The sequence below is a fragment of the Tetrao urogallus genome (assembly GCF_951394365.1).
Source record: "Tetrao urogallus genome assembly, chromosome: 1".
NCBI classification, from domain to species: domain Eukaryota; kingdom Metazoa; phylum Chordata; class Aves; order Galliformes; family Phasianidae; genus Tetrao; species Tetrao urogallus.
The window spans coordinates 115,408,740-115,436,559 of NC_136813.1; the positions used below are offsets into that span (position 1 = coordinate 115,408,740).

The 27,820-nt window shown below is 42.4% G+C and overlaps 1 protein-coding gene across 1 annotated transcript; it reads right to left on the bottom strand.

Moving 5' to 3' along the window:
• Positions 1-1,443: 1,443 nt before the first annotated feature.
• USF3 (upstream transcription factor family member 3) lies at positions 1,444-24,814 on the bottom strand (the record flags this gene model as incomplete). Its single annotated transcript, XM_079549776.1, has 6 exons — positions 1,444-7,883; positions 8,936-9,032; positions 9,698-9,780; positions 11,870-11,898; positions 13,695-13,759; positions 24,767-24,814. The coding sequence occupies 6 exons, from the start codon at positions 24,812-24,814 to the stop codon at positions 1,444-1,446; spliced, it is 6,762 nt and encodes a 2,253-aa protein (XP_079405902.1).
• Between the last annotated feature and the right edge of the window lie 3,006 nt (positions 24,815-27,820).

The following is a 27,820-nucleotide window of genomic DNA, read 5'->3' on the forward strand; positions in this document are numbered from 1 at the left end:
TCAGCTGGGTACAGGAGGATTGCTTACTGTTATTTGGAAATGTGATCTGGAATGGTATTTCCAAGAACTTAAAATAAAAAACATTTCTGTCCAAAAAAAAATCACACCACAGAGCCATTAAATAAATAAGTTACCTAGTTCTTCCCTTTCCTTTAAAAGAAATGGGATCAAAATCTGTGAAAGCGTACTGGGGTCTCAGCTTGTACACACACATGCTCTGTCCCTCACACACACAGAAAGTCCCCCTTCCTTGTGATGCTCACATCACATCTTCCTGGCATACAACTTTTCAATCTTGACACATTCACATTCTCCCTTCACCCACAACCACATGGGCTTAGACAAAAGGTGCATTCAAGTGCAAAGTACTGATATTATATTAGGCCCCAATGCTGCCAGCAACAGTAAGCAGACAGCGTGCCCACGATCCCCATGGATTCTGTGGGATGCCATGGGCTCAGTGTTGCTCCTGTGTGCTGACCATTACAACAGGGGGCTGTCACTCACAGAAACCAGTAAGCTGGTGGCTGAGCATGGGCCAAAGAAAAGGAGGGGGGTGGGGGGAGGAAAACAACACAGAAGACATTAAGAAGGTGCTAAACAAGGTACAAAACCACCCTGAGGTAACTTGCAGCATATGAGCAATGAAATGGCAACAAACAGGACTGCTGTCCCCACAGTACTCCAGTAGGAGTACTAAGTTACATTAAAATGTTGGCCAAGTTCAGCAGCAACAGACGCCATCATTAAACAAGATCTAAACAAATTCTTCTTTGAAATAGAAAGTCACACATGAAAGAAATTTCAATTTTCTGGAACAGTATTTTTAATTTCTGGCCATGGAAACACATGGCGATTTTTGCCAGATCAAGTTAGCCTTAACTCAAATGGATGCAACAAGCTTCAAACAGACAAAAGCTGCACAACAAATGCCTTTATCAATTAACACCAGATTAGCAGAGACCTGTCTTCTTATGAGGCTCCCAAAATATTTTACAAAGGAAAAAGAAAAACCTAAGCCACTTGAAGTTCACCTTTAGTCTCAGGTAAACACATTGTAAGTAGAATGAAACCTGTAGCACTTGTTTTCCTGTGTCCTGTTTGGATATTCCCACCTCTTTCTTTACATCCAAGTACTACTGAGAGTGGCAATCAGACATCAGGCTTGATTGTTGTAAAATCAACAATCAGTATTTGCACAGCTCTGAAGTTGCATTCTTACCGTTTATTTGCAAGTAAGCATTGCTATAGGCACTGGTGCTTTAAAGTTAGTAAGGTGGATAGAAAGGTGTGTATATAGATATAGAAGATACCCATATACATACATTTAGGCAAATAAACAGTGATGATACGACTGGTCTCTTCAGGGATGCCGGTAAGATCCACTTTCTTTTTCTTAAATACATAAACAACTCATCAGACTAGAAGTCAGTCTGTCAGTCTTCATACAGCTGAACTACAGTCATGACCTAGAATATGGCTTATATTGTGGGCAGGTCGGTTTGAGGGCTGCTTGGAAGAATCGGAAGCAGACGTGTTTGCAATGGAAAGCAAAGGTGACATTGCTGAACCATCTGGAGGAAGAGCAGTGGCTATTTCCGGAAACAAAGACGTCAAGTTAAAATTGGATAAGTGTGACGTATTGGTCATGTGCATGGGTGGCATATCCGGAAGCAAAGGAAAACTTGGCTGAGCAAAACCAACAGGCCGGGGAGGAGACAAGATAGATCCAAATCGATTGTTCAAACCTCCACTGCTCGGCTTCTCTGTGCTCGGATTAGGAAACATTTGGTTGGGAAAGTAAGGGATAGAAATGTCATTGGAAAGAGTGGGGTGGGCAGGAGAGTAAGGCGGGTAGAAGGATGGCAGCGTATTTTGGGGATCGACGGGGATTAGGGCTGGTGTTCGAGTGGCACTAGGCTGAGTAACAGGGGGAATGAAGGACGTGTTGGCATTTATGGGTGGATTCATGCCACCCTCTGGGATAAAAGGGAATCCAAAGTTCTGAGAAAGTGTGTGTTGGTCAGAGGCTGCGTTGTCATTGGACACTTGAGGGCCATCAGACATGAAGCGGACTATACTTCCTCTCTTTTCTATAGCAGACTGCTGGCGCCCAAGGATCATACTGCTGCTGGTAGACAGGGGCAGGTGGGGAAGACTAGGGTCAAAGACATTCCCGTGTCTTTGATTTCCGGATCGATTCCTTTCAGGCTGCCGTATTTTAGAGCCATTGTTATCTTGTAGAGGATGTCTCGAGCGCTGAGTAACTGAAGAATTGGGCTGACGAACAGAAGGCTGCCCTTGTTCACCATTTCCATGAGAAACTGCAGGGTGAGGGTGAGTTGGCCTCACAACCCCGTGCATGTTGCTGGAGACAGGTGTATTCATGTGGCTCTTCGTTCCATGACTGTCTGTCATCCTCATGGGATTGGACTTTTGTACAGAAATGTTTGGGCTTGTATTTCGACCCTGAATATCTCCCGAGGAAGATGAAGTTGAGAAGGGAATAGTTAAAGAGCTGTTCCTGGTGTTAATTGTACTGATGGACATGTCACAGCTTTCCCTGTTCTGAGCATCGCCATCTCTCCGGATGTGGACACTCTCCCGGGCTGGGGGACAGCTGTACTCAATCGTGGAGGATGCACCACACTGTGTATTCCTTGGATGTTCTGGGATCGATCGCTGGCTTCCACTGACTTGATCACCAAGGTTAGGGGCAAGTAAGCTCTGCATAAAACTTTGGTGGCATGTATTTTCATTTTCCCTTGATGGAAGGGAATTTCCTGTTGGAATACCTTGTACTGGCTGGTAAGGCAATCTCTTCTGCCTTTCTACGGGTGGCCCAGTATTCTGACCAATTCGAAAAGCTTGCGATTGCATGCCCCGGAGGGATGACACAGAATTACCAATTTCACTGTTTCTTGAGGCCTGCACATCAAAATTGCCTGCAGGTTGTTGGTTGGGTCCTGCTGGCTTAAACGTCTGGCAATCAGAAAGCCGTTGTACATCTGAGCCAACCGTATGATCAATGGATATACGGCCCTGCATATTGTGAATAACCAACCCTTTATTTCTAGAAGCATCAATATAGCTCCTCATTTCAAGCTGGTCAGATACTCTAGGGCCTTGAAGAGAGATTCCTATTCTCTGCTCTGAATTAGAGGGTGTCTTCCCAATAAGTGCCTCGGCAGAGTAGCTGGAAACTCTGTTTCTCTCCTGCCTATGAGGGGTGCAGGTCATGTCTGACGGCCTGGTTACAATACTTGCCTGCGATGCCATTTGCGGCTCTAAACCCCTGGAGGTCATCAGCCTCTGCATGGGATTGTGCCCTGATACATGCTCAGAAGCTGAACCTTGCTGCCTGCTGCTGACATCTTGCTGCTGTTGATGCATAATGTCCTGATTTATATGGCTCTGAGGGTGGTTATGATGGTTTCTGCTTGTGGCAGGATTTTCACAGTTCTTTTCAGGCTGGGAAGCTCCAAAGTGCTGCTGCATCTGCTGCTGCATTTGCTGGTGGTGAGGATGAGGCTGACCGCCTTTCTGCCGTGTCTGATCACTTCCGTGGTGTTTCTGCTGTAAAGAAAGTTGCGGGGCTTGGGTTCCCTGGATGAGATTCCTTTTCTTTTGCATTTGCACTTCCTGCTGTATTGTTCGCTGCTGATGGACGCCGTGGGGTTGTGAGTGGACTGAGCTTTCCCCATGAGTGACATGGTGCTGCAGCTGATACAAGTGATGCCTTTCTCTTAATTGTCCAGCCTGCTGCTGCTTTAAGTAGGGATGATTATTGTGAAGGTGAGATATGCCTTGAGCGGGAACATGCTGAATTGGCTGCAAATGCTGCCCTCCTGTGCCTTGCTGCTCTGAAATTGATGGCTGGGAGTTACACTGAACTTCAGTTTGTCTCAAAGCCGGTGTTACAAAGTTGCTGTTTGATGGGAATAGCCTATTGAGGCCATCTGTGTGCCCCTGATTGCTCAAGGATGCCACCGAACTTGATGAATTAGAAGGCATCTGACTGACCAGCATCTGTGTTTGATCAGCAATACTCTCTGGTGTTCGATTCATCAGTGCCATCCCTTCAAGCCTTAGAGGTGCTGTCTGACACTGCTTTTGTCTCTTTGCTGTAGAAAGCAGAAGGTCATCCTGAACAGCCCGCTTGGCAGAGTCCTTGCGACCTTCGTGGTTTTGCTGCTTTAATCGTGATTCCTGCAGCTGAGGAGCTTGCATGGAGTTTGCCCTAATAGCGTTCAGTTGTTCCTGAGCATACTCACTCATCATAGCTGGTCTTGGAGATGGGTTGACATATGAACCAGATGGAAGAGTGAGACCCACAGTTGCAGGAATGCTTGCTGGCTCTGAAGGCTGGGATAAACTTGAGCAACTCACGAGGGGATGGACGATGCGGCTCTGGTGTATCAGGTTATTCACACTTAAACTGGTTATGCTCGGTGACTGGGAAGCTGAAATCTGCAAAGAAGAGTTGGAGGTTTCCACACCTCCTACAGAACAGCTTGGTTTTTCAACTTGCCTACCAACATTTGTTTGTACTGTATCCTGGGCACTGAATTTGTTTGGCGCTGTTTCTAATGGCCCTGCACTGCTTTCTTTCACTGGTAGAGTTTTAAAAGTCTGTTGCTCTCTCTCCAGAGTTGCAACCTCAGTTGACTTAGATACGGCATCCCTCATGTTAACTTGCATTCCTCCTCCACCTTTCTCAAGGCTTTCCTGGTCAAAAATAGCTCTCGCTGCAAGAGCAACTATGTCAGGTTGTTCTGAAAACGTGCAGTTGTTGCACGTACTGGTTGACGTGTTGCTAGTAACATCTTCTCTGGTGGTATCTGGTAACATCGATGCCACAGAGAAGCCCCGGCTGCTACCAGAACTGGTTGACATCGGGGAGTCTGCCTGCCTGCTGGCAATGAGGGCAGCACTAACTACTTCCTGATCAGAAACGCAGGTGTGGTGCTGGGAGAGTGCATCACCTTCTGTGTTCATTAACAAGAGTTCCTGCTTCTCAGGCAAATCAACATTTGATTCCACTGATTTAGAGTTTTCCATGGGAAAATTAGAATGCTCCCCTTGAACAGCAAAAGAAGAGCTTTTTTCCACAACTGTTCTTTCTTTTGTGAGATCAGACAGCATTTTGGTCAGACCTTGCCCTTCCAACAAGTCCACATCTTGCATGACAACTGAAGAACCCTGCGGAACGTTGCAGGATTCTGAAGTTGTTCCTGCAGTGGAAGTCTGACCTGCCGTGCTGCTCTCCACTGTTGATGCCCCAGAAACCTGAGAACTTGTCCCATGTGCTTCAGTTTCAGAGGGTGTTAAGGTGCCAGAGGGCTCACAGCGGGAGGAAGACTCTGATGAGGCTGCGCTGGTCAGTGGGTTGCTCTGAGACTGACGCACTGGCAGGAGAGGAGCAGCATCCCTGGCAGTTGGTGGGACCAGTGCCAACCGTTCGGACACCGCAAGCTGCAATGGCAAGGGGGCCGGCAGCTCTGCCAAAGTTGTCTCTGGTACAGGGCAGGAGCCCACTGTTTGCTCTGAGCACTCAGCTTCTTTGGAAGGAGAAGTACTTGCACCGGTCACCTGCAACGTGGCTAAAGCTTGTGACACTGCAGGAATGTTCTCAGGCAACTCCTCACCCTTTGAATGTTTTGCCACAGCTTCTACAGGAGCACCGTCTGTCTTACCTGCATCTTTACAAGGAACTGCTGCACAGGAAACTTTAACGTTGGTAGCTAGGTGTTTTTTTGTACTCTGCTTTTTGTTTGTCCTTTTTGATTTTGTATTAGACAGAAAACCAGCAGCAGCTTTTTTGGGAGAAACATTTGTTGAATTAGATGCACTAGTTAACACTGAACCATCCAGAGGCACTGAGGGGGGCACTGAAGCTGGTAATGACACACAGTTAACTGTGGTAATCTGATTATGGACAGTTGTGGGATTGGTAGGGTGGCTGAGAGACAAGTGTAAGCAGCTTTGTCCAGCCATTTGTGATATGCTCTGATTGAGGTTAGCTAAAGCACCAAATGTATTGAGAGCAACATTGGTATTTGGATCTTCGCTAGTGGTGGGTTGAATAATTTGCATAGGGGCTTGATTTGAAGCTCCAGATGAAGACATGACAGGCTGCAATGCAAAAAGCTGCCCATTTAATGAGATTGTTTGGGGATGCTGTTGATTTGACATTGTAACTGAAAATGTTTGTGTAGAGCTAGAAGCTGGCAAAGATGATGGCCTTGGTAATATATGGACAAGGTGTTTTCCTCCAAAAGTCTGTGGAAGATGGGCGTTTTGTACAGAGTTGTTGGAGTTTGCAACTGCCACAGGCCCATTCACAGGAACTCTCAGAGAAGCAGAAGGCTGGGCAGAGAGGAGAGGAAGAGGATTCTGACTAGCAGCTTGAATAATTACAATTTGTTGACTGACATTCTGGCTAGGAACTTCTGCTCTGACAATTGGAGGACACGGAGCAGTGTTTGGAGGCTGGAGAATGATGACATTCTGGTTCGCTGGTGCTCCTGTCACAGCTGACGCAACCGGCTGAGCCATCTGAATCACCTGCATAGTTGAATTTAATGGAAGGATACTTCCTGCAGCCTGAGTTTTAACCTGTGGTTGGCTGATTAATGGCTGCATAGGTAGGGATGGGCATGAGGGCAAGGTAACTACAATCTGTTCAGCTGCCTGCCCATCTATAGGCAGAGAAGTATTCAAACTAATGCTCGTTGTCAAAGGTCTGCTGTGAGCAGGAGATACGGTACTAGCCCCGTTAACTGGCTCACTTAGCAGCGCGGTCATTATACTGGATGGTGTTTGGCTTAGTGGCTGGACAGTATTTCCTGCTAGCTGCAAAGTTGTCCATGTGGTCTGTGTGTTTCCAGCTGAAGGCATCCGTGTAAGGCTACTCATATTTTTCAAGTCTGATGGGACAACACCTGTAGAGCCTGAAAAAGACCAGCAGTTCTCCAGGGGACTGACAGGCAGAGTGCTTATTACAGTTACAGCCTTCATTCCTTCTGCTGCAGAAGTCACGGGCATGTCAGCACTACTTATTAAGTTTGTACTTTTGAGAACATTTACAGAGGAAAAACTATCTGCAGCAGACAGTCTCACAGATGGCACAACAGCTGTGCCAGTAGTTGAAATTACAGAGCTTTCCTGAAATTCGTTCCTAGAATTAGGTGTTTTTGAGCTGGTCGCATTTACGTGTTGAACTTTCTCAGCTTCCATGGAGGCACTGGAAGGAAGGCTGATTCCCTGCATGACTGTTTTCTTTGCTGACTTCGAGCCACCTTCATCATTTTTACTTTTGGGGAGACTTTGACCATTCTGCAGTGCATTACCTGAAGAACACTGTAGGCCCTGTTCTGTTCCGGATTGAGAAGCGTTCTGTGAGCTGGTAGCAGCGAGCACACCTTGCTCATTTTCTGTGATGGAAAGTTCAACAGCGTTCCCTGCTGGAACCACCTGAGTGGGTGCCAGTGGAGAAACTGTACTCTGAGACCGTGGTTTGTTTTCTGCAGGGTAAATACCAGAAATTGTCACAGGAGTCACTAGGTTGCAAGTTCTCTGGACTGGAACAACATTGGCTGTTTGCTTTTGTAAATTATGACCAACATTAAACGTTATTCCCTGGACAGATGCTCCCTGGTTATTTCCGCTGGGTTGACTCCCATTTGAATAGACGATAATGTTCTTTTGAACTTGATCACTAGGAATAACAACTGAGACCTTTGCATTTTTGAGATTCCCCTTCCAGTGGATCGTAGGATCATCATACAGGCAAATATCATTGGCTTTCAGTAGTTCGATGTATCTCCCATTTTCCTTTTGGAGTTCATCCAGTTGTTTCCGCAGTTTTTTTATCTCTTCAGCTAGAAAACAGTGAGAAGAATTCAGGACAACAGCATCAGTGCAAATACTAAGTAACCCTACCAACTGGTTTGGAGAATAAGTTATATATAATACTGAAATAAGCTCTTAATGTGTGCTTTCTTGAACGTAATAACATAAATGAAGACTACCCCAATAAACCTTTCTACTGGGCAGGAAGGTAATGAACCCCACAAAGTAATTAGTTAAATCATTAATTAGTTAAAAACATATAAAATAAATCATGTGAAACCAAACAGTGATCAGCTTCTTTAATTAACGAATGAAAAGCAAATATCTTAATTGATGTTGATGAAATTGATAGCCTTGTGGTTTTCCAGTTTAATTGCATATAAAAATGACATGCAAAACTAAATAGAATGCCCATATGTAAAGCAACAAAACCCAGCAGTGGAATTGGAGAGAGTTCACCTAATTGAAAAATCACCTAGGATTTTCAAAACCAATCACATCAACAACATGATCTATGTAATAGCATCCCACTCTTTGTGGAGAAATAAAAATCACAAACTATAACATTAGCTCTGAGATTATTTCTGTCACATCTCCGCCACTGCATTTGTAAGCCTCTGTTAAAGTAGAACTTAAATGAGGCATCATATTTTTATAAGGTAGGGTGTTATTACTTTCAAAGTGTTTGAAAGGAAGGAGAAAAACAACTGCATGAAGAAAGATCCATCTTTCCAGTGAAGAAAATCTAACCCTGAATTTTAACAGAATTTTTTTCATCACATTACAGTAGAAAAAAAATTGTGATGGAATCTACTAGATGATCTTGCATTACCTGTGAGATTTTTCATTATGTTACATCACAAGATGATCGCTTCAAATCTCATAGCTAGAACACGTGCTTGGGCATTTTCTTCTTTTATTTTTTTGAGGTTATTCTAAGATTCCTTTTTGCATGCATACGCCTTGGGATTCCTTAAGTCTGTTGATACAAGGAATCCCTGGCTTTGTTCTCAGTACTAACAAATACACAGCAGAAAGGACTGACAGAAATTCTAGAGCTTCCAGAGGACTCTGTACTTACCCTGTTCATTGTTCCCTCCATTTAACAGAAGCTCATCATTCTGTCTTTTCATTTCTGTTATGTACTTAAAGGCCTGATCCAGGATCATGTTCTTGCTCTTTAAGGGAAAAACACACACATGAAATTAGAAAGAAATCTCACTATTACTGGATCTGTCATGATAGATCTTGCACTCGATCCAAGAGCCTTCATTTTAAAAAAGTGCTAAACAGAATGCTTTTCTGAACTTTTTTTGTTTTGTCTTTTCACCTCGCATGAGGACACTGTCTTCCCTTACTATTAATATCTGACTTTCAGAATTGCTTTCATTTCACTATGCCAGTGATTACAGAAGTAAACACACATGCATGTTTAATGAGAACTTTGGAAAGTTGTGGAAGGACAAGCAGGCATCAGCAAGATGATTAGATGGCTATGGACAAATGAATCTTCTCAGAAACACTGCACACATGAATGAAGGAGAAAGTCAGTGAGCCACATGTCCAACTCGTACTGCTCATTACTTCAGCAGTCAGCTACAACACCTTCAGACATGAAGCTCAAAAATCTGTGCAAATATATTAGCGTAGCTTTGTATTTCTAAAAAGAAATTCTGTCATAAACACTTTTTAAAATCCTACTAATAGCTAGTAAAATTTCAAGCGTGTTAATTCCGACACTTTCGTCTTCTTTGTGAGACAAATAGCAAAAGTAAGTATTTTTACTTCTGCAGACAAGGAAACACAAACATTTTACAGGATGCACATCTGAATGAACGCTTACCTGCTTAAGTGCTGGAGAGCAGGGAATGAGTTCTCCAATTCTGTTTATCCCAGCATTAATCTTTTTCTTTCGATGCCTCTCCACTGAGCAAAAATAACATGCACTATGTCATCTAGTTGGGCAAGTCAACACAACAAGACAACTACTACCAATGTAAGGGTTCATAAATACATTCTTTCCTGAGTTACAGGAACCATGAATAATATGGTAGAATAAAAAATCTCCGCTGAAGTAAACTTCAGTTACTGAATTAACACTCAGTGAAATTAACAGCTGTAACATAAGAAACAACAACTTTTAAAGGTGAGGATTTTCAGGATGCCTTTATGGAAAAGCAGGGCTATCGCAATTCAAAATTCAGGTTTTGATAATACTTTCTGGTTCTAGCTATACAGGCTATCAGTTACTCATTTTTATGTTGAAAGCTCTAACTGTTGTGGAAGATCCTATTATGACTGGAACAAAAAAAGGAATTTTAATGAACAATACTGCCAGTGAATTACCTATTCTGAAGAAAGTCTGATATCGAAATGTTTTGGCATTCTGAATAAAGTTCTGTCATGGCTCTGTCAAGATTCATATCGATATGTCATTCATTATGAGTTCTGTTTTGTGCAGCAGGGCTGCTTTTGATACATATAGAAACACACCGTAACCCATAGACGAGCATGTGTTCTACAAGCAAAACCATGCTTTACTTCTATATTATGCTCCTTTACAAAGGATATACTGATTTATTTTAAATAATTTTGTTTCAGTAGTCTCTCGCTTCAATTTACATTTCTCAAACAAGTGAAGTAATTTTTGTATTTCAGGAGAGGAAGGAAGTGATCCCGGAGACAGCAGTTACATTAAGTACTATTCTAACATAGCAAAATAAAGCCTCTTCTGCACGAAATTTATGAGGATAAAAACACACCAAAACCAACTAACCAACCCCAAACCCCAAGGCACTGTCTTCAGTCTCCATTTAGTTGGGAGCTAAGGCACATGGAGATCAGCAAGTCCAGCATGAGAACAACGCATACATCTCATTTGAAGTATTCCCCCAAGGCTCCCTCTGTGCTCTGGGGACTATGTAATTCACCAAGCCTAAGGCACAGGCAATGTGTGAACATCTTTAGACTCCTCCCCAGGTCTAGCATGACTTCAACAAAAGGTCATGTACATTTACAGCAAATGAAGAAATAAAAACTAAGCAAAGCTGTTACTCTGAACTAAAGCTGCATTCCATATTATTATTTATAGGCAAGGAAGAGGTTTGTGAACAGCTTTTAAGGAAATCCTGCAGCCTATCTATCTTCTAAAACAATGTAACAGCTCTGAAGAGCCTGTAACTTCTACATAACTTTATCCAATTAAATCAGTCACACAAGAGCAGCTGTACAAACATTGAAATATGTTATCTTTGGGATTTAATTTTTAAATATCTTACTGTTGCTAATACGTGCAGATACCACAGTGGTCATGAAGCACTATTCCTTTATTTTGATAGTATCATCCACTCAGTTTGTCCAGACATTTGTGACTAAGCAAGCAATAGGGCTGGAGGGAGCTTGTCCCCACGTCTTGCAGAGATCAGCCCACTAGAGGAAGACTTTCAAAGCTATCAGCAAGTAAAATAGGAACCGAGAATGAGAATGAGCCATCTTAAAATTAACTTCAGATTCTTTCCCAATACTCCTTAGTCTTTAGGAAATTGGCCACATCCTGGTCATGTGGAAACTAGTGGATGTTTTTTTCCAGTTGAGGTCGCAGAGACCACACATTTGCGCTGTTTAATGAAGGGAGAACTAGACTCAAGAGTTTAGTACTTTGTATCTATGTAGATAAACAAGGCCAAAACCTTCAGACTCTACCGAAACCTCACAGTTCTGCTGATAGTTATCAAATGATGTTGAAAGTTGAATTCAGTGGAGAGAAAAGGCTGCATACTGGACGAGGGATGCAAGTCCCACAGCATACAGATGATACTCACACAGAATTGCTGGAGCAGGCCTAAGGGACCGATCTGTGCATAGGTATTCTAAGCAAGACCACAGAGAGATGTTTGGTAGGATGTTGGGCTTTTTTCTGTTATAAACTATTATAGAGGGACTTTCTCCAGGCAAAATAAGTTATTGAAGAATCTGTGCTTATTTACAGAAGAATCAACAAAAAAAATATTCCTACCTGCATTGTGCGTCTCCCGATTTTTCTTTCTGTTAACGATAAAGGAGGAAACAGTGATGTGAAACAGAAGGAAAAAAAAACTGCATGCAAACAATTTTCTCTTATTTTATTATTTCAATTACAGCTAAAAATACTAAATGTTACACTCTGCTCTGAACAAGAACACAGCAGAAGTAATACTCACAAGGATTGGTATTAAACAGGCATTAAATAGTTTCTAACAAAAAAATCATTAGTGTTCAGACTCAAATTAATTTCAGCATAGCAAGACAGACAGTAATAATCCATTTGGTTATTACTGCATATTTATTGGACAGAGCTGGATTTTGATTATTTTGTTCATCAAAAACTAGTATGCTATCCAATGCTAAATATTATAATCCAAAAACTAATTTTGACCAACAGGCTAAGCCAATAATTTGTCTGAAATGTTGCTTTTGCATTCAAAGAATCAATGAAAAGGGAGAAAATACTGCAGTGCAAACAGATTCTTTCAGATCTGTTCCCTTCAAAAATCAACCTTCTGGTATCAAACATGCTTCCTTTGTTAGAAACCAGAATTATCTTTCCTTTGCAACCATTCCACTGTCCTGCCTCAAAATTCTGTCTAGATACAATGTGGGGATGTGAGGTTTCTCTTTGTTTTCACATGTTCCTCTGGGATTCCTGGACCAACGGCAATCAGATGAGAATCAATGTGCAATGCCTCAAATTGCTTTTGCTGGAAGTCAATAAATTCTAAACACGTACTTCATATAAATAAAACCAAGTGCCCTGTAGCTATGCAGTAAGCCAAATATTTCCAAGAAATACAATAAAACAACACACATTTTTTCTCAAAAAAAAAAAAAAAAAAAGATATTTCATTAAAAAAAAAATAGATAAATATTTCAAAAGACTTCTGCCCAGCAGTGCCCTCTCAGTCTGGTGGTTTGGCTACAGTATACAAAAAGCAGTAGTATTTTCTGCTTTCCACTCACTACTAAAGCACAGTCCAGATGTAACAAGAAACCTGGAGTGAGAATATAAGATAAATGTGGATGACATGAGTGACTACTATTGGCCACACACCTTTTATACTTTGAGTCAATGTACGTTTATTTCTGGTAACTCACCACCAACAGCATGCATCTGGAGTAACTTAGTGATTACAAGACAGCGCTGTTGCCTGCACATCTCAATTAACAGTAAACTACAGTTTTCTCAGAAGATGATCACCTTTGGTTACCATAAAAAATATCCTGCATGGCTTACTAGCATAAGTTGGATGCTGTAACTAAGGACTGAAGAACTACACTGCCAAATCAGCTGTTAGATCAATAAATTACTACGCAGAAACAAAAACTTGTAGAAGTTGTGATGAACCCTAATAAACTTTGGTTATAGCATTGCAATTCAACCTCGGGTTGTGTTTTGAATTTCAGCAGAGATTTGTGAAGATCTAGATTCCACTGTAACTGGTGAAAGACACCTATACCACTCCATCAAAATGAGTGCAGTTTCGCAAGGAGTTGCTGTAATAAATACAGCCTGCACTCTAACCTAAGTAGCGGTGCAGTCACATGCATCTGAGTAGCCCGTGTGATAAGAATCTCTTTTGCCTTGGTGGTCGAGGTAGATATACCCTTGACAAATAATTTAGCATGGAAAGAGGAAGAGAGAAGGGGAGTTTTACAGCCATAGTTAACAAACTTTTGCATGAATCCTCGTCAGCCCTCAGAACTTCTTAATAACCTCATTAGTAAATTTATAACTAGAAATTTTGTCATTACAGTACGACCACAAACTACGGAACTGCAAAATTCATTTTTTCACAGAAACTCACCGATGTTGCTTCTTAGTAGGTGTCTCATTTTCTGTCATCTCTGGCATGGTTTCAGAGAAGAGAACCTGAAGAAAATTACGGAAAGAATTAACAACTGCACTCTTCTGGGTTCTTTGCACATGACATCATTTCGCCTTTGACCACAAACACAAGGCTTTACTGTTACTGGACAAAACACCAGTCTGAAAGAAAACTCCTTAAGATGAATTTACCATTAAGAAGCAGGCATGCTTTATTGTGGCACTGGGTGCACAAGGAATAACCTCACCTAGCAGGCACACTGGGCACAAGAAGTCATCAACTTACCTACACTTTAAAGTTGAATAAGCACTAATGATTCATTGCTACAAACTATTTGGTAGAAACAGATTGGATAAAGGCCACTTGGCATGCTTTGTTTGCCTATTCATTTGACTGGCAAATTTAGTGGCTATGTTTAGTTGTTATTCTTCTTTAATTCCCTATGTATGTGTTGCCTCTGTTCCTTGTGGCTTACCACCATTATTACTTCAGTAAATTTTGCAAAATATTGTGAAAGACTTGGCAAGACACATTACAAAGTATCCTGCAAGACACTGCAAGAGATATAGAAACGTACACTGTAACATATTGGTACAATCATTACACTACAAGGTGTGCAGAAGTCCATCACCTTTCTGTAGATAGGCTGGTTATGTGACCATTAAAAATGAAGTACACCTGCATCGATGCCTTGTGAACCTCTGCTGTCTGTGAAGAACTGGTTTCCATTTCCTCAGTTAAAAAAAAAAAACCATAAACTCAACTATTTTAAGAAAGTAAAAAGAAAAAATAGAACACAAATTTGTTGGGTTTTATTTAATGGGAGGAGGTACAGCCAAACTCTTTTTCCAGTCAGCAGGTTTCTTCCAAGGGATGCTGTTCCCTGCCAAATGCCACCACATTGAGTGCCAGCCTCCCTAACTGTCACATGTAAACAATGAAGTTTGCATTTCATATGGTTCAGTTCTGCTGGGATTCACAGCCCTCTTCCTGCAGAAGAAACGGTGCAAATGTATGGTTAACATTATTTTATTTTCGCTTTACTGGGAGATTACTTCAAGCCAGAAGTTCATTGAAGTTCATACAATTCAAACAACATTTCAAAACAGTCCTGTAGGGGTGGTAAGAACAAACAGGACCATGTCCATTAGCTAATTAAGCAGTTAGTTTATTTCAAACTCCAATTTTCTCCTAAAAAAGAAGCAGTTAAATGTATTAAATAGCTCTTACATACAACGCTTGAGTACCTACTTCAAAATTGTAACTTGAGAAAGATGGGGAACTGAAGATTTTTTTCCTATTCTTATTCTGTAAGCACATAAGCATATAGAACGGGTTGAAAAGGACCACAATGATCATCAAGTTTCAACCCCCCCTACTGTGTGCAGGGTCGCCAACCATCAGACCAGGCTGCCCAGAGCCACATCCAGCCTGGCCTTGAGTGCTGCAGGGATGGGGCAAAAACCTTTGCATTTTATTTGATAAACCTCAAAACAGAGCATGCAATGGTAGGGAGGTGGTATCTGAAAGAGCTCCTGAACACACAGGGTCCAAAAATTTTAAAAAGCTGCCCAGGGAGAAACTTCTGTGGACTGCTAAATAATGTTTATCCTCTTTTCTTCCTAGCAGCCATTGCCCCACCAGTGCTTCATTTCTTTATTATTTATTTTACATTAAGTGATACTTTCAGGAGAGATTCATTTTCTGATTTGCTGCAGCAGAAGACAAGTATTTGCTCTATAAGCTCAGGGGCAAATACATTTTAAGTTCACTCATGCAATACGCTCACTCGACCCAGCTGAATAACTTCTGCAGCAATAATGCTGCAAATCCCTAATTCTTCAGACAGATCAAGGATGCAATTGGCCATTTAGGGTTATTTATTCTCAAGTTTTACATAGTTTATAGCTGTCACAATGTCAGCTTGAAATACTGATTTTAGTTTAAATGCAGTGTCATCCCCAGAAATTAAATTCTTTCTCTTCAGGAGATTTAAGTTCAGTGTAGTTTAATCAGTGCTATGGTTGCACAGTTCTTATTAGTTTCATGCACTTTCATTCATGATTTATGGATAAGATCAATTCCAAGGCATAGGTAACTTCTACACAAATGCTCTCTCTTCCTGCAAGCCAAAGTTCTCTTTATTCTTATATACTTACTCTTGGAATGCTCTGTTCCAGTCTTCAATGTATGTTTTACAACAAGGCTAGCTTCAACCAGAGACTTAATTCAAGCTTTTAATCACAAGCAAGGCACCCCTGAGATAAAAATCATCACTGCCTTTGCTTTATCCCCCCCTTGAGACACCTCTATTGCCATTTTGCAGTTAGCTAACAAAATGACAGCAGGAAATGAAACTTGAAACTCTATCTTTGCAATTGTTACCAACATACCAACTACTTTTGCTTATAAAAGTAACCTGTTAAGACTACTGGATAGGAAAACAGAGGAAGAAATGGCCCTACTCAAGGCAGTGAAAATCTCCTTGGTATTTTTTAGTTTCATTCTGAGGAATCCAATGTTTTCTTCTTACTACACTGTGTCCACTCTTCCACACACTCATGACAACTGGGCCCAATTATGAACCTATGCAAAGTCCCTCAAAGACATGACATTCCCAGATGTTTATAAAAATTGAGCACGGGCAGAGAAGAATGAGTAAGGCCAGCACTGACAGTGACGGTGAGTGAACAGATGCTCCTCTATGATCAGCATATTCCTGCTGGCTGACTAGTTCAGGTGAGCCAGATCACCACACATACTTGTTTACTCTTTATTTCTTTGTTTATTAAATCGAGGAAGGTGTACGAGGGATTGAAGGGCAGGCAAGAGTTATCTTGACTTTTCACAGAATACACATTCCCAATCCATACCAGCTGATTGCTTCCTACAGCAACGAGGCTGCTCTGTGAGCTTCTGCAAGAGTTAGTGACAGCAAACCAATGCCAATAAACTACAGCGTGCTATAAAAAATTAAGTGGGCTGTATAGTGTCTGACAGCAACAACAGATGGGGATAAAAGCTTCACTGCTTTTACAATTTCTTACTTACTTCTTTTGTTTGTACTATCTAAATTCAAAGACTATTTTCCCTCCCACTGACTTAAAGCAATTAAGTTTCACTAAGGCTATTATATAAGATCACGTAAGAGAACTGGAAAGCAAGCTTTCTCCCCCATTCTCTCCTTGCCCTCTCCCTCTCTCTCTCATTTTAATTTTTTTTTTTTTTTTTAAACAATATTGCAGGAAGAAGCAGGCTTATCATGCAAGTGATGTGCCATCAAATTCATTTTTGTTTATAATTTTCATAATAAAGTCACAGTTGCTCATGACTGTTCACTAACACATGGGTTCGAGAGAGCTTTCCTCAGAAGAATCCTGACCAGATTTGCTTAAGAAAATTCTGAAGAAGTTCTTAGTTTATTTTTCATTACTCTCGCCCTGGCACTGCTGTCCCTTTAGTCTCCAAGTTTAGTATCTCATTCACTTAAACCTTAGAGGAGGCATAAAGACAGGAATATCACTCTACTGAACAAAGCCCATTACCTGCTGCTGATGTTCTCAAAGCTGCAGAGGCATCTCCAGACCTCTGCACGTAGCTGTGAGCTGCTACCACCCCCCACCCACTGTGTGGATGATCACAGAACTATGGACAGACCAAAACGACATGCAGTGCTAGCAAAGAAAATGCCTACACAAACTGTATCCCATGATCTAGGGGAACTGTTATATGGAAGCAGGCATTTGAGGATAAAGAACAAAAATGACACAATTGGTACACAAGCTAAAAATGACAAAAACCAGAGATGTCATCCTAAAGATGGTCTTCAGCCATTTTAGATCAAAATAAGGGGACTAGAATTCTTATTTGGGAAATCAGAAAAAAAAAGAAAAAAAAGAAAAAAAAAATGATGACCATGGAAAGTCTCAAGACGCTGCGCTCTGTGGACACTTTGTTAAGATGCACAAGTCACCATGTACCAATTTTATAAAGAAAGCAAGAAAGGAGGAGGCATTTCTCTAAGTTGCAAGACAGTGTTCCTTTCCATGGTTTTCAGTGATCTACTGTGCATTCCAAAACAGAAGATTAGTTTCAAATTGAAGACACATCTAATTATGTCACATTCAACAAAGCTATCCAAGACTCTGCTTTGGTGGGCAAGGCTAAGTGGGTGCCAAGTGGCTTGTGGATAACTTCCTTCTGTGACAGGACTTCTACCTGCAGTAGCTAACACAAGTGCCGCGTACAGGTTGTGAACACATTTCTACTGTCAGGTAACAGCATCTAGTGGTGAGCCAACTCTTTCTGGCAGCACGCTGCCTAAACAACAAGTGATTTCTTCCTGAAAGAGCTGTAATGTAAGTCTTCATGGTCTCTGACTCCTGGAACCCAGATGATTATTTATAATTGAGGATGCCTTACACAGGAAAACTGTCTGAAACACCAAAGACTGGTGGAATAAATTAGAAGTTACAGAGTCAGCAACAGTTAACCTAATTCTGCTTTATAATACGCCCTTACCTCCAAATGAAATCTCTTGATTTGTCACAGGGTTGCATAATCAATGTAAAATCAAAACAAAAACATTCTGGCTTACAGCACCCAGAATGCTATCGATCACTTCATTTTTAGGTTTTAATCTAAGCTCTTATCTGTCGTGCACCCATAAATGATCCTCATGTAGTCTGTTTATAAAACTGTGTGAGATCTTAAGGAAGTATCAAGTTAGCCATAAGAATGTTCTCTTACAGCTATACTGGACACGCAAGCACTCTAACTAACAAGTAATGCAAAATACCCAAGAACAGAAATGTGCAGGAGAGTTTAAACTTTTTAAAATACATCTTAACAGATGAGCATTAACTACAACAGATTACACAACAAAATTCTTAAATCTTTTACAGGTTGAGGTTTGAGAAATATGACACAAAGAATTGAACATGTGACCTCAAGACCTGAACAGTTGCGCTTCCTGTCTCAACTACAAAGCTCCCTTACAACACGCAGAAGAAATCCATTGTCAGATTTGGTTACAGGGATCTTTCCGTGTGAGAAGATTCTTCCCAATGAATCTTCAGGGCAAAAATAGGCAAGGCACTATGAAACAGTACTTCTGCTGCTGTCTGGACGTGCTTCCAAAGCACCTGTTGAGGCAGCGTACTGCCGCGTCCTTCAGGAAAGGTCAGCACAGTGTTCCTGAAATGGTGCTTTCACTACTATCAGCCGCAATAAGCTTTAAAAACAAATGCCACTACCCTATGCCTGACAAAAATGAACAAAACCCCCACAGTTCTGCAGCAGAATTTTCATTGCAGGCTGCTAACAAAAGGCTTTAGTGGATGGAAGAAGGCTATTTCTCTCCTTTACTCTTCACTGGTTTTTTCTAGATAAAGTGGGCCTAATTTCTAGTTTCAGAAATAAGGGGTTCACCTTGTGATCTGGATGTCTGACAGATAGTTTTGTATCTTGCTGGCAGGGATAAAGCTGCAAACTATTTCAGTTTGATTTAACAGAAGTACAGTTAAAGATACTTGGGAACAGGTCTACAGCACAGACACTTTCTTAACAAGCACATCTTAAAGAAGAAATTTTAAATCAGAATTAGTATATGCTATATATCAGAATCACAGAATGGGTTGAAAAGGACCACAATGATTATCTGGTTTCAATCCCCCTGCTATGTACAGGATCACCAATCACCAGACCAGGCTGCCCAGAGCCACATCCAGCTTGGCCTTGAGTGCCTCCAGGGATGTCCTCCAAGAACAGCCTCCTTGGGCAACCTGGAGCTGGTGGTTCCAGTGTGTCACCGCCCTCTGTGTGAAAAACTTCCTCCTAATATCTAACCTAAACCTCCTGCCTCCATTTAAAACCATTCCCCCTTGTCCTACCACTATCCACCCTCATAAACAGCCGCTGCCCCTTCTGTTTATAAAATGGCACAAGATCCAAATCCATAGGAAACCAGAATTCCGTACTTCCACAACTTTAAGAACTAGTTATTCAGCTTGGGGGGGATTACTGTACACGAGCTATGCAGCGATAAGCAGACCTGTAAGCACCAGAGAAAGCAAACAGGGCACTGTAGAAGTTCAGCACTAATAGTGGAACAGAAGCTGAAAACAGACCTCCAAGTTCTTACTTTGCAGAGGTTTATAAGAACTGAGTAAAGGCAAAGGACAAGAACAACAAACAGACCAATATCACGATTACGCAAGTCTTACGTCATTAGAAAAGCCTTCTCAAAAATGATTTACCTCCATCTGCTTTCTCTACATTGGTCTGAAATCACATTGCAGTTGTCACCTGTGACTGACTTGGCAACAATACCTTGAAAGGAAACCAAGAGAAGGAGATCTCCACTGTGTTCTTCAGCAAGGGATAGCTTGAATATATTAGTTTATCCCCTTTTAAGTGGATAGGCTTATACTTCATTTTTTAAAGTTTTGTACACTTCTGAGAGTTTATGTTCTGAAGTCACTTAGAGTATTACAGAGAGATGTAGGCAATGCAGAGATATGAAAGACAACTAATAGTTCAAGCCTGGTATATTGCAAAAAAATAAAATAAAATAAAATTTAAAAATGAGCTTTTCCTTATTATTTTCATCAGAAGCCAGATACTGACAGAGTTAACGAGTTTCACTCTAACATGCTAAACTAGGTTTTCTTAGTCAATACACTGTCCTTAGAGCAATAATAGGAAGATGTGCAGGGAGGCCTTAACTATTCCAAAATTACGTGATGTTGCCTCTCCCCACCTTCACTGGCAGTGCTTAGACTTCTCAAATGACTCTAGCCTCTGAATGCAGAACAAGTGAGATTTATGTAGAAGAATCAAACATTTATACTGCATGTACGTAATATTTAAACAGGATCTCTTACGTACTGAAGATCCTCCAACAGAAATCAAACAAGAAACGGGATTTAAGACTAATCTAATTCTAACCTAAGACTTATGTTCAGTTTCTAGCTAACTTCACTGATGAGTGAAAGCAGTGCAGAATTCACTTACACCAAAGAGTGAGAGCTGGCATGAAATAACTGTTCCAGAAGGCAACCACTTCACACAGACTACAGATGCAGCATGCATCCCAAATTGCCAACATTTTTTTCACTTTACACTACAGATAATTGAAGAAATACTATTTTTTGAAGTTGAACTCTCCTTTTCCCCTCATACCTTTATGCTGACTTAATAGAGCCAGCAGCCTAAAGAACAAGATCTTCAACTATCTTCCTCACCACTGACTTCCAGATCACAGGACCAGAGAAGTCTGTGCTTAAACTTCTGACCTAGCAGACCCAAACCTGGATCTCTCCACCCTCACTAGGGATGGCCCACAAAGAACTGACTTTGGTATGAGAATACCAGCACGACTGAGGTGTGCTTTTAGGTGGAATTGATCTCCTTTTGGTCAAGTAAATCGACAGAAGTACAAGTACAGGTAACAGGATGACAAAAGCAATTGCTAAAAGGAAACAAGGAACATTTTTCAGTCTGCTACCTTCCTATCTGCATCACAATGGCATACAGCTTGGCTGATGTAAAAGATTGCTATCAAGTGTCACAGTTGCTGAAGTACCCCATTCATCTCAGAAGGTTAATGCCACAACACTTCATACAGGAAACAAACTCAGGTTACACAAGATCTGTCCATCCTGCACACACCACAGATTACTTTTGTGCTCACTCAGTGCATGACAACAGTTTCACATTTGAAAAGTTGCAACAAAGTACATTTCAAATATACAAAGCACACACATAAAAGCTGGACTTTCATTCTAACCAGCAAGTTAGGCTACCATTAGTTAGGTGTGGCAACGCACGGTGTTTCTTAACCAGGGAGTTACGATCTCTACATGTTTTATTGCAGTCAGGCAAAAAGGAACCCTTCTGCTCAACAGTTCAAGCTGAGATGTTCTCGCTCAACTTTCCAGAATCACATTATGATCAACGGCCTTCAGAATAGGAGAAGGGGCTCCCAAGGGACCGAACTTGAGCGTAAGAGTAAACACGATGGAGATGAAGAACGCTAGTGGAGGATACAAGTTACAAAGTGACTGCAAGTGAGCGGTCCTTAAAGCTGGAGACAAGCAGAATACCTCTTCAGAAGCCTGAGAGTTCTAACTCAATGAATTATGGAACTATTAGAAACATTAATGTTGTCAGATGTTATGCCTACATACATGCTGTACAATCATTTTCATAAGAACTCCTTGCGTGTACACACAGCTAGACACATGTTTCTACTGCCATTCTGATATTCATGGGGAGCGTTCAGTTTTATGTTACTTAATGGAATTACAGAATGGCTTGGGCTGGAAGGGATGCCAAGGATTGTTGAGTTCCAATCCTCCACCACAGGCAGGGCCATCAACTTCCACATTTAATACTAGACCAGGCTGCCCAGGGCTCCATCCAACTTGGCCATGATCACCTCCAGGGACGGGGCATCCACAGCCTCTCTGGGCAGCCCAGAGAACAATCTCAGCTGAAAGGCTGTAATGCAATACTTACTATCCTTCAAAGTGGTGCAGTGGGTATATTTACAAGTTAACTATTAAATGCATTTCCAATTTAAGATGCAAACAGCCTTATTAAAATAAATATCTTCTTAATTGAGGATCCTTCATGCCAAATGCAACTTCTAACTCCCCACAGGCACATGTCATTTACGGTTATTTTTAAGTGCACCTCGGATCTAAACAGTTATTATAAAGACATGAACGCTTGTGGACTGGTTGTTGTCAAATCCAGCATGTCCTTCTCTCACCCTCCATATGTGTTTGTTTATTACTCCTACCCAGTTTAGTACCCAACTTCAATCCACACGTTAATTAATTTACCTAAAATCTGGCTGTGCCTGGTTACAGTGCCACATACCTCACGCCAACCTGCTTTGCAAAGCAAAAGTGCATTTGAACGGAGCTCTATTCCAAATCATTCTGTGCATTAATTTGTTCTATACCTGGAAGCCTGAGGTGTTGTTATGATTTCAGCACACTGAAAAAAAAACCTAACAAACATGCAACACATAACAGGAGCTCTTTAATTCCTCTCTCTAAAGAAGTCAGAAGCCCCTCTACATTCACCCAAAAGGCAAAATCAGAAAGCTGGAGCAAGTTGGCCAGTAGTGTCAGCAGAACACCAACACTGAATTTTTGACACCTTGTTCACATTGTCTTTTGAATTTCAAACTAAAGCTAACATTCAGCTAGTGTCTCCACAATGAACACAGCAGGGACATGCTAGCAACATATCACAATGTCATGCAGGTGACAGTCAGTTCAGTCCATCCCTGCTCAGCTCCTAGATGTACAGACTGCTTGGAAAAACAGGGATTGAAGCAGCAAAGCCACCACCTGGCACCGGCAGCCTAATCCCCCCCTCACGGCTATCAGACTCTTCCAGGCTTCACCACTTTTTCTCCTTCCACTCTGTTAAATCTTCTCTAAGGGACTCACATCCAAACAGTTCATCATTTATATCTATTCTCAAGCCACTTCATGCAGCTGATGTTATTTTAGACACATCTTAAAACCATGCTTGGAACAAAATCATTTTCTAAGTTTAGCTCCCACAAACTGATGAGCACTTCATCCCAAAATATACTTTTGGGTCATTATTACAGCATTAATTGAAAGTCAGAATTAAGCCTCTAACACCTCATAATAACAACAACCATTCACCCATAATTTATTCCTTCCTGTTTGTCTGACTACCGCACGTAATTTATGTGTGATAAATAGTACTGTGCAGTTTGTTAGTGCCATATAATACAATCAATGTAACTAAGACTGCCCTAGTGAGCTGTACAGGGAGGGAAAAAAAGCTGAAGTCATGCTTCCAAAGCAAGCCTTTACATTACCTGACTTCAGAATGCTTAATGTACAACATCAAGTTATCTTTGCTCAATATTTTTAATAAAAGTGTGTCTGGCTGCATTTAACAGAAAGCCAAGATGTTATGTGAAAAATAAAAATAAAGCAAAAGCAAAGATGCGATTCCCTGCTTGGTTATGGTCAATGATCCAACATGTTCTCACATCTCTATTTGCCTTCTCACTTTCTTCTCTTCCTTACCAACAGCCCTACACCAATGGCACTGTGTGGCTGTACCCAGCTGTGCGTGTGCAGATGCGTGCTGTCCCTTCTGCTGTCACAGGGAACTGCCTTCTACGTGCCCTACCCTCATTGCAACCCCAAGTCCTGAGCTTATGTACTTGCGAGGTGCTGGCTTCCATGGAATAAGGGCTTCAATCTCCTTTACTGGCAAACTTAATAGAAATTGGACAATAAGCCAACATTGCAGGGTGGAGAAGGAATAGATGAAGCATGTCCACGAGATTTCTTTCCTTAGGAAATCAAACTGGAAACACACCCAACAGGAAAATGTTAGTTAGCAAGGCAGAAGAAAAGCTGTGAAGGAGGAGGACTTTTGCATCGCACTCTGAAGCCACACTTCTAGCCCGAGCTCTCGCACAACAAAAGCACCGACACGATGCACGACACGTCCTCTGCACTACACCTCAGAGACGTTACAGGTGAGAGCTATCACAAGCGACAGAAAGCACCTGCTTTTCGCTGTCCGAAGTTAAAACTTCCTGAGCACCGGATGACGGCTCCCGCCTCGGACCTCCAGGATTTTCCAGCAATAACGTCTATTTCCTCAATGCCGTTACCTGCACGTTTCCCCCGCTCCGGGCGCTGCCGTCTCACCCCCTCCCCATCTCGCAGCGATGCCGCCCCATCAGACAAAGGGGCTGCGGTCGCCCTTTACGCCCCGGGGCGCCCCGGAGGCGGAGGAACGCGGGAGGCCGACCGGACGCCTCCAGCCCGGCCGGACGCGGATCCGGAGTGGGCTCGCAGTCCCGCTGTCGCCATGGCGACGGGCCCAAGCGCGGCGCTCGCCCTCGGCCAACCGCCGCCTCTCTCACAGGCAACGGTCGGCGAAGGGGGAGGGGCGGCCACCGGCAGCACCCTCAGCCCCAACCCGCTCCCCTCCGCCCTTCCCCGAGCGCCGGCCCTCCCTCCGCGGCCCGCACTCACAGGGGGACTGGGCGGGCTGGGCGGCGGCGCCCCCACGGCGGGGACCATCCTCCGAGCGGGGGCCCAGTGCCAGCGCGCCGCCGCTGCCTCCGCTCTCCTGTCCTCCCGCGCAGCCTACCCTGCTGTTAGCACGCGCGGCTGGCAACAGCCAATCGGACGGCGAGGGTTCAGCCCTGCGGGCCAATCGACGAGCGTGGGTGCAGGAAGGCGTCCCTCGACAAGAGAGGGCGGGGAGAAGAACACGCAAGGCCAATCGCCGCCCCAAACACCTTGAGCGAAGCCCAATCAGCGGCCAAAGAGATTGAGAGTGGCGTGCGGACCGTCAACAAGTTAAGGTGGCCGAAACAGGAACTGTCGTAGAGGGGCATTACGACTGTCCAATAGGAGAGAGAGACGGGAGATTGGGGGCGGGTGAAAAGTCTTAAAGACCAAGGAGCCTGCGGGAGACCCCGCCCCTGGCGGCGGCACACTGGAACGGGTTGCCCAAAGAGGCTGTGGATGCCCCATCCCTGGAGGCATTCAAGGCCAGGCTGGATGTGGCTCTGGGCAGCTTGGTCTGCTGGTTGGCGACCCTGCACATAGGAGGAGGGTTGAAATTAGATGATCATTGTGGTCCTTTTACCTAGGCCAGTATATGATTCTAAGAGCTCAGCATCAGCAGCAGGCTCTGGCCACCCCCTAAAACTGCATTTATAGGACAACTCAGCTCCCAGGTAATGAAATAACCTTTGTTGCTTCCTTTTTTTTTTCTTCCCCCTCACCCTTTAAGACACTCCATCCTTTAATAGCAAATCTGAAGAATAAATAACTAATTCCAGCTGCTGTAGGCACAGAGAATAATACCCTTGCAGGCACAAAGATGTGATGAAAAGACAAGCACAGGGCAGGTATGACAGAAGATCGAGTCTTACAGCTGCAGGTGGCCAATGGTAGAGGCCAGTGCTAGGGCAGAATAGCCTCCTCAGCAGTGCCCCCATAAAGAGGGCACAGGAGGCAAAAGGTTTCTGTAGGCCAGTGGAGGTCATAGGAATGAGGAAGGACAGATGGACCTTCCAGTACTGAGCAATGTGAAGCGTTCTACCACTCAATTAGAGAACCCTGGCATTACAATTGTTGTTGTTGTTTTTTAAATATGAAAAGAAAAAAAAAACTTTGTGAAGGGCAGCAAAAGTTACCAAGCCTGTGCAGATGCTGCTGAGGCCAGCACAGAGGGCAGCTCCAGCTGTGCCTCTCAGGCTCTCCAGCAGCAGCTCAACACAGCCAAGTCCACTGAGCTGCTTTTTTTGCATGGCGTTCTAAAGAGTGCACAGACTGCAACTACTGATAGAGCATTCTCAATAAGCAAACATGCTGTAGCGTATCTGGGGTTACATTTCTTTCCCCTTCATAGAAACCACATCATCTCAACTTCATTACTTCATGAACAGTACTTTCAAAATCAGAGAGGAGCAGAAAGAAATCAGTTAAAAGTAGGGAAAAAATCAGAGCAGTAACTCATCTTTCTTAAGAAATGTTATTATTAACATTTCCACACACTGTACACAAGCAGGTACAAACCCTAGCTTTCCTAAGATTGTTGTCAACACTGGAGATAGCTAGCCACTCATTTCAACACTAGATATTCAACCTATACAATCTGATTATTTAAATCAGATTTAAAATATAAATTATCTTATAAGTAAATTAATCTTTAACTATAATTATATCCAGGCTGGATGTGCCTCTGGACAGCCTGGTTTAGTGGTTGGCAACCCTGCACATAGCAGGTGGGTAGAAACTAGATGATCATTGGGATCCTTTTCAACCCAGGCCATTCTATGATTCTATGAAGCACCGAATTCCTCATGCCTGGTCTTCTTCAAGACTGTGCCAAAATAGTTCAGGACAGTTGCTCTCTCTGCTTTCCCTCATCCCCCAAGGCACAGGATTTCTGAGAAAGGCTCATAACTTCAGGGAAAACAGCCAACCCACCCCCACTTTCCTCAGCCATCAGACACGTGGCATCCATCATACAGCAGCCCCACTCTCAGCTCTTGTTTGGAATGCTCATTGTTTGTGAAGTCTTCGTGGAGTAATTCTATATCTGATTTCAGAAGGAAACAGCTGGACTGCAAGAAATGCACATGACAAGTCATAATTGACATAACTCAAATAGTGCACGTTTATTCTGAACAGTATTTCTAAAGAGTCTGAGAAAAACAAAAACATGCTTCTGATGTACAAGGGCAATGATATAGATAATAACGGACCAACTCGTTGGTAAAGAATTTGCTTCCCCTGCAACTTAATTTGTAATGTTGAGAATGAAATTGCAAACTGCATACAGCATACCTTTAACTAAATTTAAACTCAAGAGACCAGGGGTGGTCTTAGCCAGATTAATCAGAAAGCAGTTGCAGATTCAAAAGAAACATCCAAGTCAGCAAACACTTTACAGAAACACAGACTTTATGCATAGCAGCTGACCCTGGATTACAACATGGGGGAGAATGTAACAATGGATGTTTAGGAGATCAAATTTTTACTAGACATCACAGGGCACCATCAAGAATTAACAAAATATCACAGAAGTTTGTTTCAATTGTAACAGTATGTCATATTTAGTTGGCAACTTCAACCATTAGCTGCATCATGTAAACTCAGCCAGTTTCTGTATACACAAAATAAATTCTCTCCCCTCCCCCTCCCAAAAAAGAGGGATATCTTTCCTGGATGAATCTTTTTCCCCTGTACCATGGTGTCCTCCAGCAGGAGTCTCTCTGTAGATATCATGCTTCAGTCCACGTACAACAAAACCAATTGCAGAGATTCAGGAATAATATGTAAATACACAGTTAACTCTCTAAAGCTGCTAGTTGCATATACTTCTCACTAGATCCTCATCCAGAACAGAAGTGCTGGCGTGTTTTTTTTTCTTTTCTCCATTGAAACTCCCACCCAACTTCAAAAAAAGTTTACTTGTTCATAAACAGTTATTTTCAAGCTAGAAAGAGGTCCTGCTGCAGCAAAATATGAAGTAACTGAAGTTCTCTGCAGTAAGCTCATACTTCAGAG